General features: G+C 34.3%; 1 protein-coding gene across 1 annotated transcript in view; it reads left to right on the top strand.

Moving 5' to 3' along the window:
- LOC121971563 (nuclear pore complex protein NUP160-like) overlaps positions 1-13,521 on the top strand; it is a 39,233-nt gene extending 25,712 nt beyond the window's left edge. The window contains exons 14-27 of the mRNA XM_042522886.1: positions 8,141-8,406; positions 8,517-8,701; positions 8,915-8,985; positions 9,064-9,392; positions 10,235-10,303; positions 10,394-10,712; positions 10,810-10,935; positions 11,097-11,202; positions 11,288-11,359; positions 11,492-11,627; positions 12,296-12,403; positions 12,588-12,725; positions 12,822-12,995; positions 13,076-13,521. Of these exons, the coding sequence (XP_042378820.1) occupies positions 8,141-8,406; positions 8,517-8,701; positions 8,915-8,985; positions 9,064-9,392; positions 10,235-10,303; positions 10,394-10,712; positions 10,810-10,935; positions 11,097-11,202; positions 11,288-11,359; positions 11,492-11,627; positions 12,296-12,403; positions 12,588-12,725; positions 12,822-12,995; positions 13,076-13,135 (2,159 nt within the window). The 3' untranslated portion in view covers positions 13,136-13,521. The remainder of the gene's footprint in view (positions 1-8,140; positions 8,407-8,516; positions 8,702-8,914; positions 8,986-9,063; positions 9,393-10,234; positions 10,304-10,393; positions 10,713-10,809; positions 10,936-11,096; positions 11,203-11,287; positions 11,360-11,491; positions 11,628-12,295; positions 12,404-12,587; positions 12,726-12,821; positions 12,996-13,075) is intronic.
- The last annotated feature ends 357 nt before the right edge of the window (positions 13,522-13,878 follow it).

The following is a 13,878-nucleotide window of genomic DNA, read 5'->3' on the forward strand; positions in this document are numbered from 1 at the left end:
ATTTCCTTAGCCTCTTGTTTGTTCTGTTGTTACTCTAACCCTTTCTTCCTCCCTCCTATACTTGTATGTAAGGATTAGAATATTGTTCTATGCTAGTTGAACACCGATAAGCACGGTTGACCAACTTGTGTAATTGGCCGATACAAATGAAATAATGAATGGACCTACTACGAACTTGAGCAAACTTGCACGAAAAAGCGAACCTGTCATCAACATCTCCTTTGCCTAGGGTCGGCATTCGACCCGCATGCCAATCCTAGATTAATGGAACCTGTCAATGACTTCTCCCGCAATGTGATGAGGGACAATGAGGCGATAATGAGGGTTTCCACATTGTCTCACACCGTGTGCCGATAGAGGAGATAAAAACATTGCAGAGGAGACAAATCTTGTCATTAAGGAGATTTATCCACAATGCGAGACGATGAGGCAATGAACGAGGGCTTCCATTGACTTCTATGGTTACACAATTCATCCTCCTCCCTCCTTAGTTCTCCTTTGCCTCCTTCACTTATTGGTGTTGGCATGACCACCAACAGAGACACCCAACACTTAATATTCCAATTCAGGATCGAACCTGACTTGAGTTGAGATTTCAAATCTTGCTTGTATATGTTAGCTAATAGAATGATAAATATTTTAATGATGCATAAAAGTTATATATATATTTTAAATAATACAAACAAGCATCACTTAGAAGTGTGAGGATCAATGCGTATGTGTTTTCTAATAAAAGGACAAATATTTTAACTATGCATAATAATCATTATATTTTATATTTTATATATGTATATATATTAAATAATACAAAGAAGTATCAATTAGAAGTGTTAGGATCAATGTGGTTTGGCTTAAAGGGGTGTAGCTGATAATTTTACTTGGAACAATACAAACTTAAACTACTTGTTGAATAATAAATGCAGCTGAGATAGTAAAACAATAAAATTAACATACAACATAACAAACTTTCTTAGGTCGACCAATTTTTGTAATATGACAGATGGAGTCTCAATGTTCAAAAACTCCGAATGTTGCTTGACCAAAAAATAATGTCATGCAACGCTAAATTCCAGAACAAGAATTTAGTTGATGAAATATAGAGTTTGGTTGACCAAAGTCTGGTTGATCAAAGCTTACAGTTGACCACAATTTGAAACAACCTTTTAGACATCCTCTAAGAACAAGGATGAAACACTCTATATAACAAACTCTACCTAAAACCAAAATCTCATTACAGTTGATTCAAACAAACCCAAAGGATTACAATCAACACATGGGTGTTTGGGTCCTTCAATCTAAACGACCATCCACGAGATCAAACTTCTATCCAACTTTACACTCGATCCATGAAATCCATCATCTAAGCTTCATCACCTTAATGTTTATAATCACATAAGGAGTGCTTCACACCACACATTTAACTAAAGACGTCCTGACAAACCATTAAAACACCATCGTTAGACTTAACCATAAGGCATGAACTAGTGATCTAATAATCTCACTTTTTGGTTTTTAACAATCAGTTAAGTTAGGGGCACACAAACCAATAATAATACATAAAAGCAATGGGAAACTAAATCTTCGTAATAGTAGCTTTCCCTTAATCTGGGCATTCAATGAAACCCCATACCCTCGAATCAATGAATTGGAAAATATATCATAGAAGCATTTTAAATATGTAAGTGTGGAATTCTTCCCATAAGATTCATGCATCTACTTACTGTCCCCTTTGAAACAATCATGGAAAATATAAACTTTTTAATTTAAGCATGGGAAAATATGTAGGTCAAACATGATGATATAAATCAAGTTTGTCCCAAAACCTTTCCGTAATTGTTAAAAATATGCATTTGGGGTTTTCTGCACAATTTCTTGCAAAGTGAGTGTTGACCAACTTCCACTTGGACAAGGGCCGATTAATGTTTTAAAAAATTCTGGAATTGATTTTTAGAACCCCTAAAAGATTTTACAAAATTATAGAAGATATAAAATTTTAGAGACATGAGTATTTTGATATCCTTTACCTATGGAAAATATATAACCGTGAAAATTTTAAGTTTAAGGAACTTTGATACAAAGGCTTAAAATTCATTAAGTTTTAATTTATCAAACTAAAACCTTTCATCTTATACCATTTTATATGTAATCATCAATCAAAGATAGCTCTTCTTAATTTAGATGAGGGAGATGATCATTCTAAGATCAAATTAATTTCTAAATGTGGTGATATAATCAAAGTTGAACTTTTCTTAACTTGAATAATAAATCACTAGGTGCTAAGTGTTTATAAAGAATCATCATTTGATTCTAAAATATATCTAAATGATATCAAAGTATATTATTACAATAAAATACAAAGTAATTAAGTATAAGAAACATATAAATCATGCAAATGAAGTGTATGCCGATATGTGGCAAGCAAGCTTATGTCAAATATTATTATGAATTCACAATATGTTAGCTCAAAAATCATTGAAGCATCAGATATAGCTTGCAAATTCATACAACAAGTATGATTTGTGACAATAAAGAATGATAGCCAACCAAATAACAAAATGTTCAGCTCAAACAAAGTAAACGTATGAATCATAAATACCAACATTACTTACACATTCACAAGGTAGGAACCAATAATCTCTCCCTTATTTATTGATGCACCCGATCCTTATTAAAATGATGAAGCAATAAATTTTGATACTCAAAATATGTTGAGATTAATTAACTAAATGCTCTTAAGGGATTCATTACTTGCTAATCTTTCAAGTCTAAATTCTCTTAGTAGCATTCTGACACACGAATGGTCCATGTGTTGTTTTTAAAGTCTTGGTTTGACATTTGGTAATCAAAGATATGGTTTCCTTTTCCTTAGATTTTGATGTGTATCTCAATTCAACTTCACTATAGCTTCTTCTTTAGCTCTCTCTGATCATATCAATGTACTTAAAGCCATGAGAAAAGTCTTCTTCATCTCATTGAATTGAAATTTTAAGTTTCATTTTCTAGTCCTACTTTTTTAACCCTGGAATCATGTTTTTTCACCAATAGTAGAAAGGAAATCTGTCTAGTGTTTTCAATTCTTTTTCTAGGCTTGGCCTTATGAATTTTGTTATTGCTTAATAATTCATCTATTAACTCAAGCAATTGATCATAATGTAAATCTTTTACCTTATATTCACTTTTACTTCTACTTGATGTTTCTCCTTGAGCTTCCATTCTCTTATTGATTGTGGCTTAGGTTCTCATGCATGAATACTTTTTGAGTAGACTCCTCATCCAATGTGTCTGAGTCACTTCGCATAGCCTTGAGTGCCTTTTTTTTTTTTTTTGCTTTTTCTTCTTCCCTTTTCTTTTTTGTAATTCTAAGCAACACTCTTGATATGCCCTTTCTTATTTTTATTTGAATCACGTGGTGATTTGGTTGAATTTCTTTTTCTCTTGATCATCCTCACCATATCACATTTTCTTATACTTTTCCCCCTCATTATTTATTTACTATATATGCCATGTGGGAATCATTGTCCAATGATGATGATGATGATTGTTAGGTACAAAAGCTATTTCCTTCTTGGCTTTATGTCAATGTGGGGAGGACTTTGTGTCGTTCCATTGTAGAGAACATGCTCTCCAATTTACAAACTCCTAAATCCTTGGACATTGAAAATGCACCCACGATTTGTCTATAGAGTACTCTTCAGAAACCCATTGAGAACTTAGGAGTTCATATTTGGTCACTTCTTCTCTAATCATCGTAAGCCCATTGAGAATTTCCTTGTACCCGGAGTGCATTTGGGCTTTAATCTCTCCAATTTTGCATCTGGAATGTGTTGAATTGTGGTCTTAGGAGATCTCACTTTGCTATCTTCTCATTGTATGTGCCATGTAAATGACATTCTTGTAAGTCTTCTTTCAGAAAGCCATAAATCAAACTATATGTTGCGCTTCTTGGTCATGCGTTCTTCTATATGCTTTACTCTTATCTACTCATCTCACTGAGATCCCCATCTTTATCTCTTGGTTTTTCATCTCTCTTTTTCTAAGCTAACATCACATCAAAGTCCAATCACTATATCCCAAAGGGGCAGCTCGATGTAGGAAACTCTATTCAATGTGGGGTCCCGGGGAAGGATGTATTGTACGCAGCCTCACCCTGCATTGCAAGAGGCTGTTTCCGCAACTCAAACCCATGACCTCCTGGTCACACGATAATAGTTTTACCATTGCGGTAAGGCTCCCCTTCACTATGTCAGCTAATAAAAAAATTAATGGCTAATGATTGGTAGATAAACCTTCTTGATTGCTGATCATTTTTGGAGAATGCAAAGCCTTTAACTGAATGCGTAGCTTTGATACTAAATGTTAGCATCAATATGGTCTGGCTAGAGAGGTGAATAAAGGATAATTTTATTTGAAGGAAAACAAATTCAAACTACCTGTTAAATACATCAGTGTAGTGTGTCCATGTGATAAAATATGAAAGTGTGAAAATAAATTCAATGGAAATTATAAAACAATAAGCACAATTAACAAGATGATATAACATGGTTTGAAAATCATGCATTATAAGTTATGTCTATAATGTATAACACATCTAATGCATTACTCCAATTCACTAATCTGCTTCTTCAAATAAGAAAATAGAGTAACCTCTATAATGGGTTGTATAGACTGCTAGACCTCCTCAAATGATTGACTACAAAGTGCACCATGAAGAACTCTCAACTAGACTCTCTAGTTGAGCAAACTCTTGATCTAGATCCCGCCCTAGCTAAAGCAAATTGTCATGCTAGACTTCCTCTAACTGAGCAAACCATTGAGTCCTGCTTACTTCATGACCTACCTATTGAGTTCCTGTCATTGCTATAGATCTTCTAGAAAATTATTCAATTCAATCAGATTGCTTTTAGGTCCCTCTACAAGCAATAACACTCTCATGAAGATAAATAATGAATACAAGATGTGTAGAAATCCTTTTCCTCTATAGACGAGATCTAACCCTAAGATGATAAGAGAATTTGCCAAGAGATCTTTAAATTGAATTAAGAAACCTTGCATTTGTTTTCAAAGTCCCGTGGTGTTATTTTTGACACTAGAGTAAGATGGAAGATATTTAAAGATATTTTGTCTTCTTATGCCAAAAGATAAAAGAAATACTTTTGAATGAAACTCTAATGTTTATTTCCAAGTGCTTTGGTAGACCAACTCATTGATATTTGTAATTTATTTGTTTGAGTCCCAATGTTTAGAAGCTCAAAATGTTGGATCTGCTCAATTCCAGTATATGAATTTGATTGACCAAACATAGATTTTTTTGGTCGATTCACCTTCTCAATCAAAGGCATATTTCTGTTATCTCAGGTTGGTCGACTATCCAAAAGCATAGGGACAATCTGAAACCTTAAAACAACGTTTCAAACATCCTATAAGAACTAGAATGAAGCTCCTTAAATAATAAACTCTACTTAAAAGCTAAATTCTATCCTAATCATCTAGAGAAAACCCGAACGATTGCAATGTGCACAAATCTTGGGTCCTTCAAGCTTAGATGGCCATCCACTAGGTTGAAGCTCCATATACTCCACACTTGATCTATGAAGTCCATCTATGCTTGATTATCTCAATCTCCATAATCACATAAGGAATCCTTCACACTCAAGCAAATGATCAAAAAAAAAAAACCTAAATTAAAGCGTATTGCCAAGCCATTAAAAGTTAAAACACCATAATTAGACAATCACAAGGGAGGATCCAATGTCTTATGAAGATCTATTCTCTTTCATATTGGGGTTGAAGAGACCCATGTTCTTGGTTACATATGCAATTTCACAGAAATATCTCTTGCAAATGTTCTTGCAAATCTTCAAAGATTTTCCATTTGCACTATGTTTTCCTGGTATATTTGACATGATTTGATATAATAAAATATAATAATAAGCATAATGTTTTCTGTATTGTTAATAAATATGCTTGTTAGATATTAAGACTAGGATCTGATAGATATTTTTGGTGTTTGGGGCGAGTGGAATTAATTACTTGCACAAAACATTTAAACTAGCCAACAAAATAAATAAAACAAATTTATGAAAGACTGCACTTGTATTGGACTGAGGCAAACCGGTCTGATGTTGAAGTTTTTTCCTGTTATTTTGAATTCTGATCATTCAGTTTGAACGATCTTTCAAAGGTACTCTCCTTATAAAATTCTGCATGGCTCCTAAAATTTATACCCAATTTTTCTTTCTTAATAGTTTTGTTTTGAGCACACTTGAGCAAATCATGCTGGTGGATGATGGGCTTTGGCTTTTGAGGCTTCTAGGAAAATCGTGTTTCTGATCTTGGGGTTGCTGGGTATAATGTTGCTTGGCTGGGACTTAATCAGCACTTCCATAGAAAGGGGAGGAGCAATATGCATTTGTTGGCTAATTGTTTTGGATGGAAATAATTATCAGGATTATTAGGGGAAAAGGTAAGAAGCTATGTGGGGAAATATTAAATAAATTAAACTAGGGACATGGTGTGACATTTAATTGAGCACACAAGTTAATAATATCACAAAATAAGATTGTAGAAGGGGGGTCAGTAGCTGGATGCGGAGAATTAATTTGATCAAGACGGCATTAGGGTAAGAGAATGGATTGGATTGTATTATTTTGTGTGGAGATGGGATTAATTGTTGTTTCTAGGTGAGGGATTCATGGAGTATGAATAAAAGTAATGCACTGATATGCGGGTTGTAAGGAAAATAATGACTGGACAATGACAGAAGTGGATGAAGATGACAAGTGATTTAATCGAAATTTCATCTCTGATACCACTTGAAGTAGCATAAGCAAGATTTGTTGCCTCAAATGGCAATATCATGGGATGGTACTATGCAAGATAATTTTAGTCTCAATTCTGATCTTGTTAGGCAACATGCATTGATCAATGATCTCATGGCAGAGGGGAGAGAACCTTCAAATGGATAATTGCATCGAATTTATTTGTTTAATGAGTGAAACAATTATAGAGGGCTTCTTTTATTGGCCTTGCAATTATCTGGTCTGGTACTCTTCTCATCATCTCTCTACCATACGACAAATGCAAGACAAACGTATACAATTTGATTTGGATCTTCTTCTATGGTTACAATTCTACCAAATGTGCTCTTTCTGTTGATAATCAATTGTATAGTCAAGATACTTGTGTCCTCCATTCTTAGTGTGCAGTCCTCGCTAAAACTGAATCCTTATATACTAACCATGCATTTTTAAGTCTTGAGAATGATATGCTACTAGGAGTGAAACAATAACATGTGGATTTCAAGTAATTTTCTGCAAGGGGCCAAAGTTATAGCAATGACCAATAATTGTGGCATCTATGGTATTTTGCCCTAGTGGGTTATAAGTTTGGATTATTTAGACCATATACTGGTTTATTCTATTCAGACGATTTATTTTTTTAAAAAATTATTTATTATTTTTAATTTGTGCATCAATTTAGTGAACATTTTCTCATTGACTTTGACCTTATACAATTTTAAAATGATCGAAATAGTGTCAGAGCAGTTGTCTTGAGTTTGAATTTTTTCTACGTTAATAGTTTACACCTGTACAAAGTTGAGTGGCTTCATCTGTTAGGTTTGAGCCATTGAATCTAGCCAAAATCAAATTTAATTGCTCACGGGTGAAGGAGTTCTATCATTATAAATGCACATATTGGTCTTTTTTGAATAGCTCAAGCTTTGGAGATAAACGGTCAACCAAATCAAAATTTTGCAAAATCTTTCAGTGGTTTCTGCTGGTTTATTTATTGGTATTCCATATGGTTTGGACTTGATAAGGTTGAATGGGGATAGGCCATGGGCTAAGAAGGAAAACAGAGTTCTTGTCAAGATTCTCAGAAAAATGTAATATTAATCCTTAGTAAGGACATGTGTACATTGTCATTTTATATTCTGATTTCAAGAATCGATTTTTAATTATTTAATTTTATAATTAAATTTCTATGCTATGTAGTCTTTAGTGCATTATTTTGATGCTTATTACTTGAAATAGTTTGGTTACAATTAGACTGATGCTATGCTATGTATTTTTAGCACCTTGATTGTTGTTTCATTGTTCCCCAATGTTTGTCTAAAAAAATTTGTTTATCCTGTCAACAGGTACCAAAATGGTTAGGCCTTGGAATGGAAAACTAGGTTCAGCTGATTTTACATTGGCTTGTCTACTTGAGTTCCCAAACTCACTTGAAGGATTGGAAGTTCTTGATTCAACCTCTTTGCCTGACCTTAGCAAATTAAACCAATTAGTGCACAATTTCTGTAGTTCATTTTCATCAAGCTTCACTGTTGTTGAACACACTACCTCAAATCTCATAATTGAACTAGCTTCACTTCTGCTCCACCATGGGCAATATGTGGCTTCTGAGGTATTTTCTTTCCATTCTATTTTATTTTAAACCAATGCAAATTTATTTAATTTTCATGTTTTGGCATTAATTTACTGATCTGGTTTGTTTCATTTTAATCATAAATTTAGAACCTATTTGTAATTATGGATCACTATTCAAGAAGTAGAAAGCATTCTATCAGTACTCAAATATCAGATGGTGAATTGAGTGCATGTCATCATCTTCTGGGATATTGTCTTGTTCTTTCACAAAGTACTCTACAAGGAGTCCCAAAAGAGCAAAAGCTGCATGAATCTCTGTGCTCTTTCTTCAGGTAGGTATTCATATTGTTTTATCTTATTGTAATTGGTTCTCATTGAGCTGGCTCTGCATGAAATAGGGTGTGCCATAATTAAGTAAAAGTATGTAAAGCTATATGTGTGTGGCATTAAGTTGGTAGTAGGACTGTTCTTTATTGATTTATAATGATACACGCATTTACTAAATTTGCTTGCATCTGAAATTTATTTTACATATGTCGACCAAGAGCTGCATCTGGTGCTGAATCTCCAAAGTATTTGAAAAACCTCTCTTTTCAAACTGGATTCCAGTATCCTGGTTAGTTATTTCTGGTCAATATGTTGATGCATGATGAGCTTCATTGTTTAACTTCTTTCTACTGCCATTGGTTTTTAGAGGAATGTGAATCAGGAGCAATCTGGAAACTTCATTACTATCAATGGGCAATGCGTCTGTTTGAGCAATATGGTGCGAGTGAAGGAGCTTGTGAGTTTGCTCTAGCTGCACTTGAACAAGTTGATGAAGTCTTGAAAAACAGTAATAATGCACTTCCTGAATATGAGACAGTTCGAGGGCAATTATGGGCAAATGTCTTTAGATTCTCACTAGATCTGAAGCATTATAGGGATGCCTACTGTGCAATAATTTCAAATCCAGATGATGAGAGCAGATACATTTGCTTACGCCGTTTTGTTATTGTACTTTGTGAGAATTGTGCTACAAAGGTTCTTTCTTCTATATGTTCTGACTGCTAGATATGTTATATTTGCTGGTCTTTCATCCGAGTTCTGAATATTATAAATTTTATGAACACTGATCCACCAAAAAAATCAATTCCTGTATACAAAACATTGAGCTTTGAAAATCACATAATGTCACTATTGATTTAATATAAAATATTAAATGACCTGAGCTAAGGGTCAGTAGACAATATTTCTACTAAAAATCTATATCAGTTTCATTCAAATTTGAAAACATAATCATACATATTGGAAATGGAGATGCTATCTTGGGAGATGCATCATTGAGTCTGATTAAACAAAAAACCATCAATCTCTTTAATAATTAGATCAATCCAGGTTGACAGTATTCTCAGTTGATAGGATTTACTATCAAAAATGGTGTAAAATTATGTGAATGATTACACCAAAGAAAATCCATATAATTCTTTACGAATAATATTTCATTGTTTGCTCTAGAATGTTGCTATGCTATGCGCTTGTTCATGCTATGCTATGTGCTATGTCATTTGGTATTGATACCGAATAGTTTGTGGCCACGAATAAGAAAGTGAATGCAAAGTTGCAAGTGAATTTGGCAGCCCTTTGTTTCACATAATTGACACCTTTGAATGTGTCTGAACTCATTGATTGAAATCCTTGTTGATTATATGCTATCTGGAAGAGTTGTTGCAATTCATTAACTTTCTGCGCTTTATCATGCACTTAATTGTCTGTTTTCTATTAAATTTTTACCTTTCAACAATGCTATCCTATTTAAGATCCATATAAGCTTATGGTCGCTTTCTCTTTTGAACTTTATGATTGCAAGTGACAAATTTTTACAGGTTGCTTGTGATGGTGGGCTCCCATTTGTTGGATTGCTGGAAAAAGTAGAACAGGAGCTTGTTTGGAAGGTTTAAATGTTTAATCTTCTGGAATGGCTCTGCTTTTGTTTATCATATTCATTATATTCAAAGACTATTAATTGAAATTCATGTTTGCAGGCTGAACGTTCAGATGTGTTTGCAAAGCCAAACATATACAAACTATTATATGCTTTTGAAGCTAATCAAAATAATTGGAGAAAGGCTGCTGGCTATATGTATCGTTATTCTATTAGACTCAAGAAAGAGGCTAACTTGGACGGAAGCCACCAATATTCTTCAGTGTTGCAAGAAAGGTTAACTGCCTTGTCTTCCTCAATCAATGCTCTGCAACAGGTTGATCATGCTTATGCTTGGATGGAATCTCAGTCTGGGAATGACCATACAAATTATCAGATGTCACCAAATAAAAGACCTCGAATTGTCTTGTCAAAAATCTGTGAGTTCAGATGTTTTTGCTTTATTTCTTGTTTTTTTTGTTCTTTACTATATAAATATGATGCAAATCTTTCTCTTCTTTCTTTCACCATGTTCAGCTAGTGACTCCAATGAGGCCTCAGGCATAAACTGTGCAGTAGATATTGAAATGCTCGAGAAGGAATACATTCTAACTAAAGCTCAACATATTCTTTCACTTGTCAGTAGTAAATTTAAGTTTTCAGGTAATGAACTGTATGTCAGCAAAATTTTCAATGGTTCAATCCTTTTGGCATTTTGTGTGTTCTTTAGCTTAGATTCTGTTAATGTTCAATTGTCGGAGATTTTATTCTAGACTTGGTAGAGTCCAAATGCTCTTACTCCTAGCCCTTACTCTGTCTTATAGGAAAACAAATGCTTGTCAACCTTGTGGATATTTTGATCGAGGAAAATATGTATGACATGGCATTTACCATTATTGTCAACTTCTGGAAGGGTACAAAACTTCAGTGGTAGCTTCATAGTCTCTAACTAATTTCCAGATTAAAATTCTATGTATATTTTGACTGCCATTAACATAAGCTAGATGTTTAACAGGGAGTTGGAGCGCGCTTTTGTTGCAATCTCTCAAAAATGTTGTTCGAATAGAGTTGGACCTACGGTCATAGTGTAAGTTCGAACTGCATACTTTTCCCCGCTTTTCTCTCTGAACTTTGTATGAACACCTAAATTGCATATTTGATGGTGGTAGAAATGTGCCTTTTTTGAAGTCTTAGATTTCTTTCCTTTTTTTTTTTGCAGGAGCAATGTCGATACTAATAATCATCTGTTGGGATATTCTGAGGAGGAGACATATTCCGAAGGCAAAATTATTGCTAGCTCGAATTTTCATAAAATTCCGGGAACTGACCACTGGGAAACACTTGAGCAGTATCTTGTATGTGGCTTCAAGCAGATCTACTTTGGAATCTATTTATATTTAAAATAATGTTAAAGTAGAGTAATGACACAATCAAGTAGGAATTATTTAATTGGTAACAAATCATCCTTTGTGTGTAAAAAAGCAGAGTAGTAAATCAAGTTGGAATTTTTGTTTCAATGCTAATTTCAATATCTCCTTGAAATGGTACCATCGTTTCGTCTGTGTTGAGCTATACTTGATATGGTCATGGTCTGATAGTTATGACGTAGGTTTGGCTCTAACTAGGGATGAGGAGTAGGTGCCCATGAAATTTGTGGAGTTGCCCCTGCATTTGTCTAGATATCTATACCCATATCCATCTATACTCAACATGGATATTATTCCTCTATGCATACCCATCCTTTAATGTTAAGATGGGTACTTATTCAATCATGTAAACTCCAACCTATCCTAAATCATCATTCATGAATTTCTACTGGATTCCCAAATCGATTCCAAACCCATTTAATGGTTACCCATACCCATTTAAACGTATCAAGATATTGTTAACATGCTAAACAACAATTGATGCAATGGTTAAGTGCGCATAACCTAAAAAGAATATATGTATGATGGTATACACAGATTAATGTTCTTCTTACTTGTACTTCTGCTAATTTTACTCATCTATTATATGCTAACAGGAAAAATATAGAAAGTTGCATCGAAGATTACCAATTATTGTTGCCGAAACATTTCTGCACACTGATCCGCAGATTGAGCTTCCTCTTTGGTTAGTTCACATGTTCAAGGTAATACAATAATAATGATGCCTCAATAATTGCTTTTAATCTTCATGTTTTTTGTTTTATGAACTAACTGAAGTTGATTGATTTTCAAGTTTCTTTCATTTGCATGTGCCTTGATAATCTGTTGGACGAAGAGGGTGACATTACAAAACATACCCTTAATAACAAGTTTGTTTTCATTTATTAGGGTGGAGGAAAAGTTTCCTGGAGCATGACCGGCCAGGAACCAGATCCTGCAACATTGTTCAGACTGTATGTTGACTATGGTCGGCTTGCTGAAGCTACAAATATGTTGCTAGAGTACTTGGACCTATTCTCATCCATGGTGATTTACTATTGCTGCTCTTCCTTTTGAATGACTAATCCATCTGGGAAAATTTGTGGCATTGAACTTTCAACAATATTCTATTATATTTTACAGAGAACGACTGACTTGATTAATCGGAAAAGAATGACAGCGACATGGTTCCCATACATGACCATTGAGCGCTTGTGGTACCAATTAGAGGAGATGCGAAAGTCTTGCCATATGGTTGATGACTGTGATAGACTGAAAAAAATGTTGCAAGAAGCTTTGATGAAACACTTACAGCAGGTAAGGAGATCAAAGCAACCAGGAGCCAGGTGCACCTTTTATTACTCAACATTCTGACGATCCTTCTCTTTTTTGTATAGGTACAAATAGATTCGGAGGATGCTATAGCCGCAGCATCTGCAAGCAAAATGCAATCATAGCCGTTAAACTCTTGAAAGAATGCATATCTGGCTTGTATATGTCTATTTCTGTAGATTTGCTCCTGATGTGGATATACTTTGTTGCTTGATTGCAGTATTCCTTGAAGAATAGGTTTGCTGGTATAAGAATAGGTCTCCTATTCATTATACTAGAAATGCTAATGATCCTTTTTGGCCTTTTAATCATATTGTAAAGGACATTTGTGGTAGGGCGTTTTTGAGTAGGGAAATGGTGTAATGAAGGCAGGGATGATAAGTCGGTTGTGTTGTTGTAGGTAAACTTATAATTAGGAAAGGTGTGGGGTTTCTACTATTGGCATTGAGAAGTGTTGTACTCTTATCTAATAGCGATCGATTGAATGGAATACTTTTGTAGTTTTCTTGCATCTCTATCTATTAGATAGATACAGCAGGAAGACCAGCTATCTATTAGTTTGATAGAGTGACTGGTTACCAATTTCACAAGTCATTCTCAGCGTATTATTGATTGCCCCAGTGAATGAACAAATTTTGTTACAAGGTTTTATTTGCTTTGCAGAAAATATTCAACAGATGCTTTATACTTGGGAGTAATAATTAGTGATTCTTTTTCAAGTTGCTACCTGCATCGTGCAGCCCGTAAAGGGTCAATTTTGTCAATATCACCCTCATCACACGCAAAGTGATCAACTAAAAGGATTCCAAGTAGGAAGCCAAAGAAGAGGTGAAGTGGAAGGATAATTGAATATATGAGAATTTGGAGA

The sequence above is a fragment of the Zingiber officinale genome, chromosome 4A, assembly GCF_018446385.1.
Source record: "Zingiber officinale cultivar Zhangliang chromosome 4A, Zo_v1.1, whole genome shotgun sequence".
NCBI lineage: Eukaryota > Viridiplantae > Streptophyta > Magnoliopsida > Zingiberales > Zingiberaceae > Zingiber > Zingiber officinale.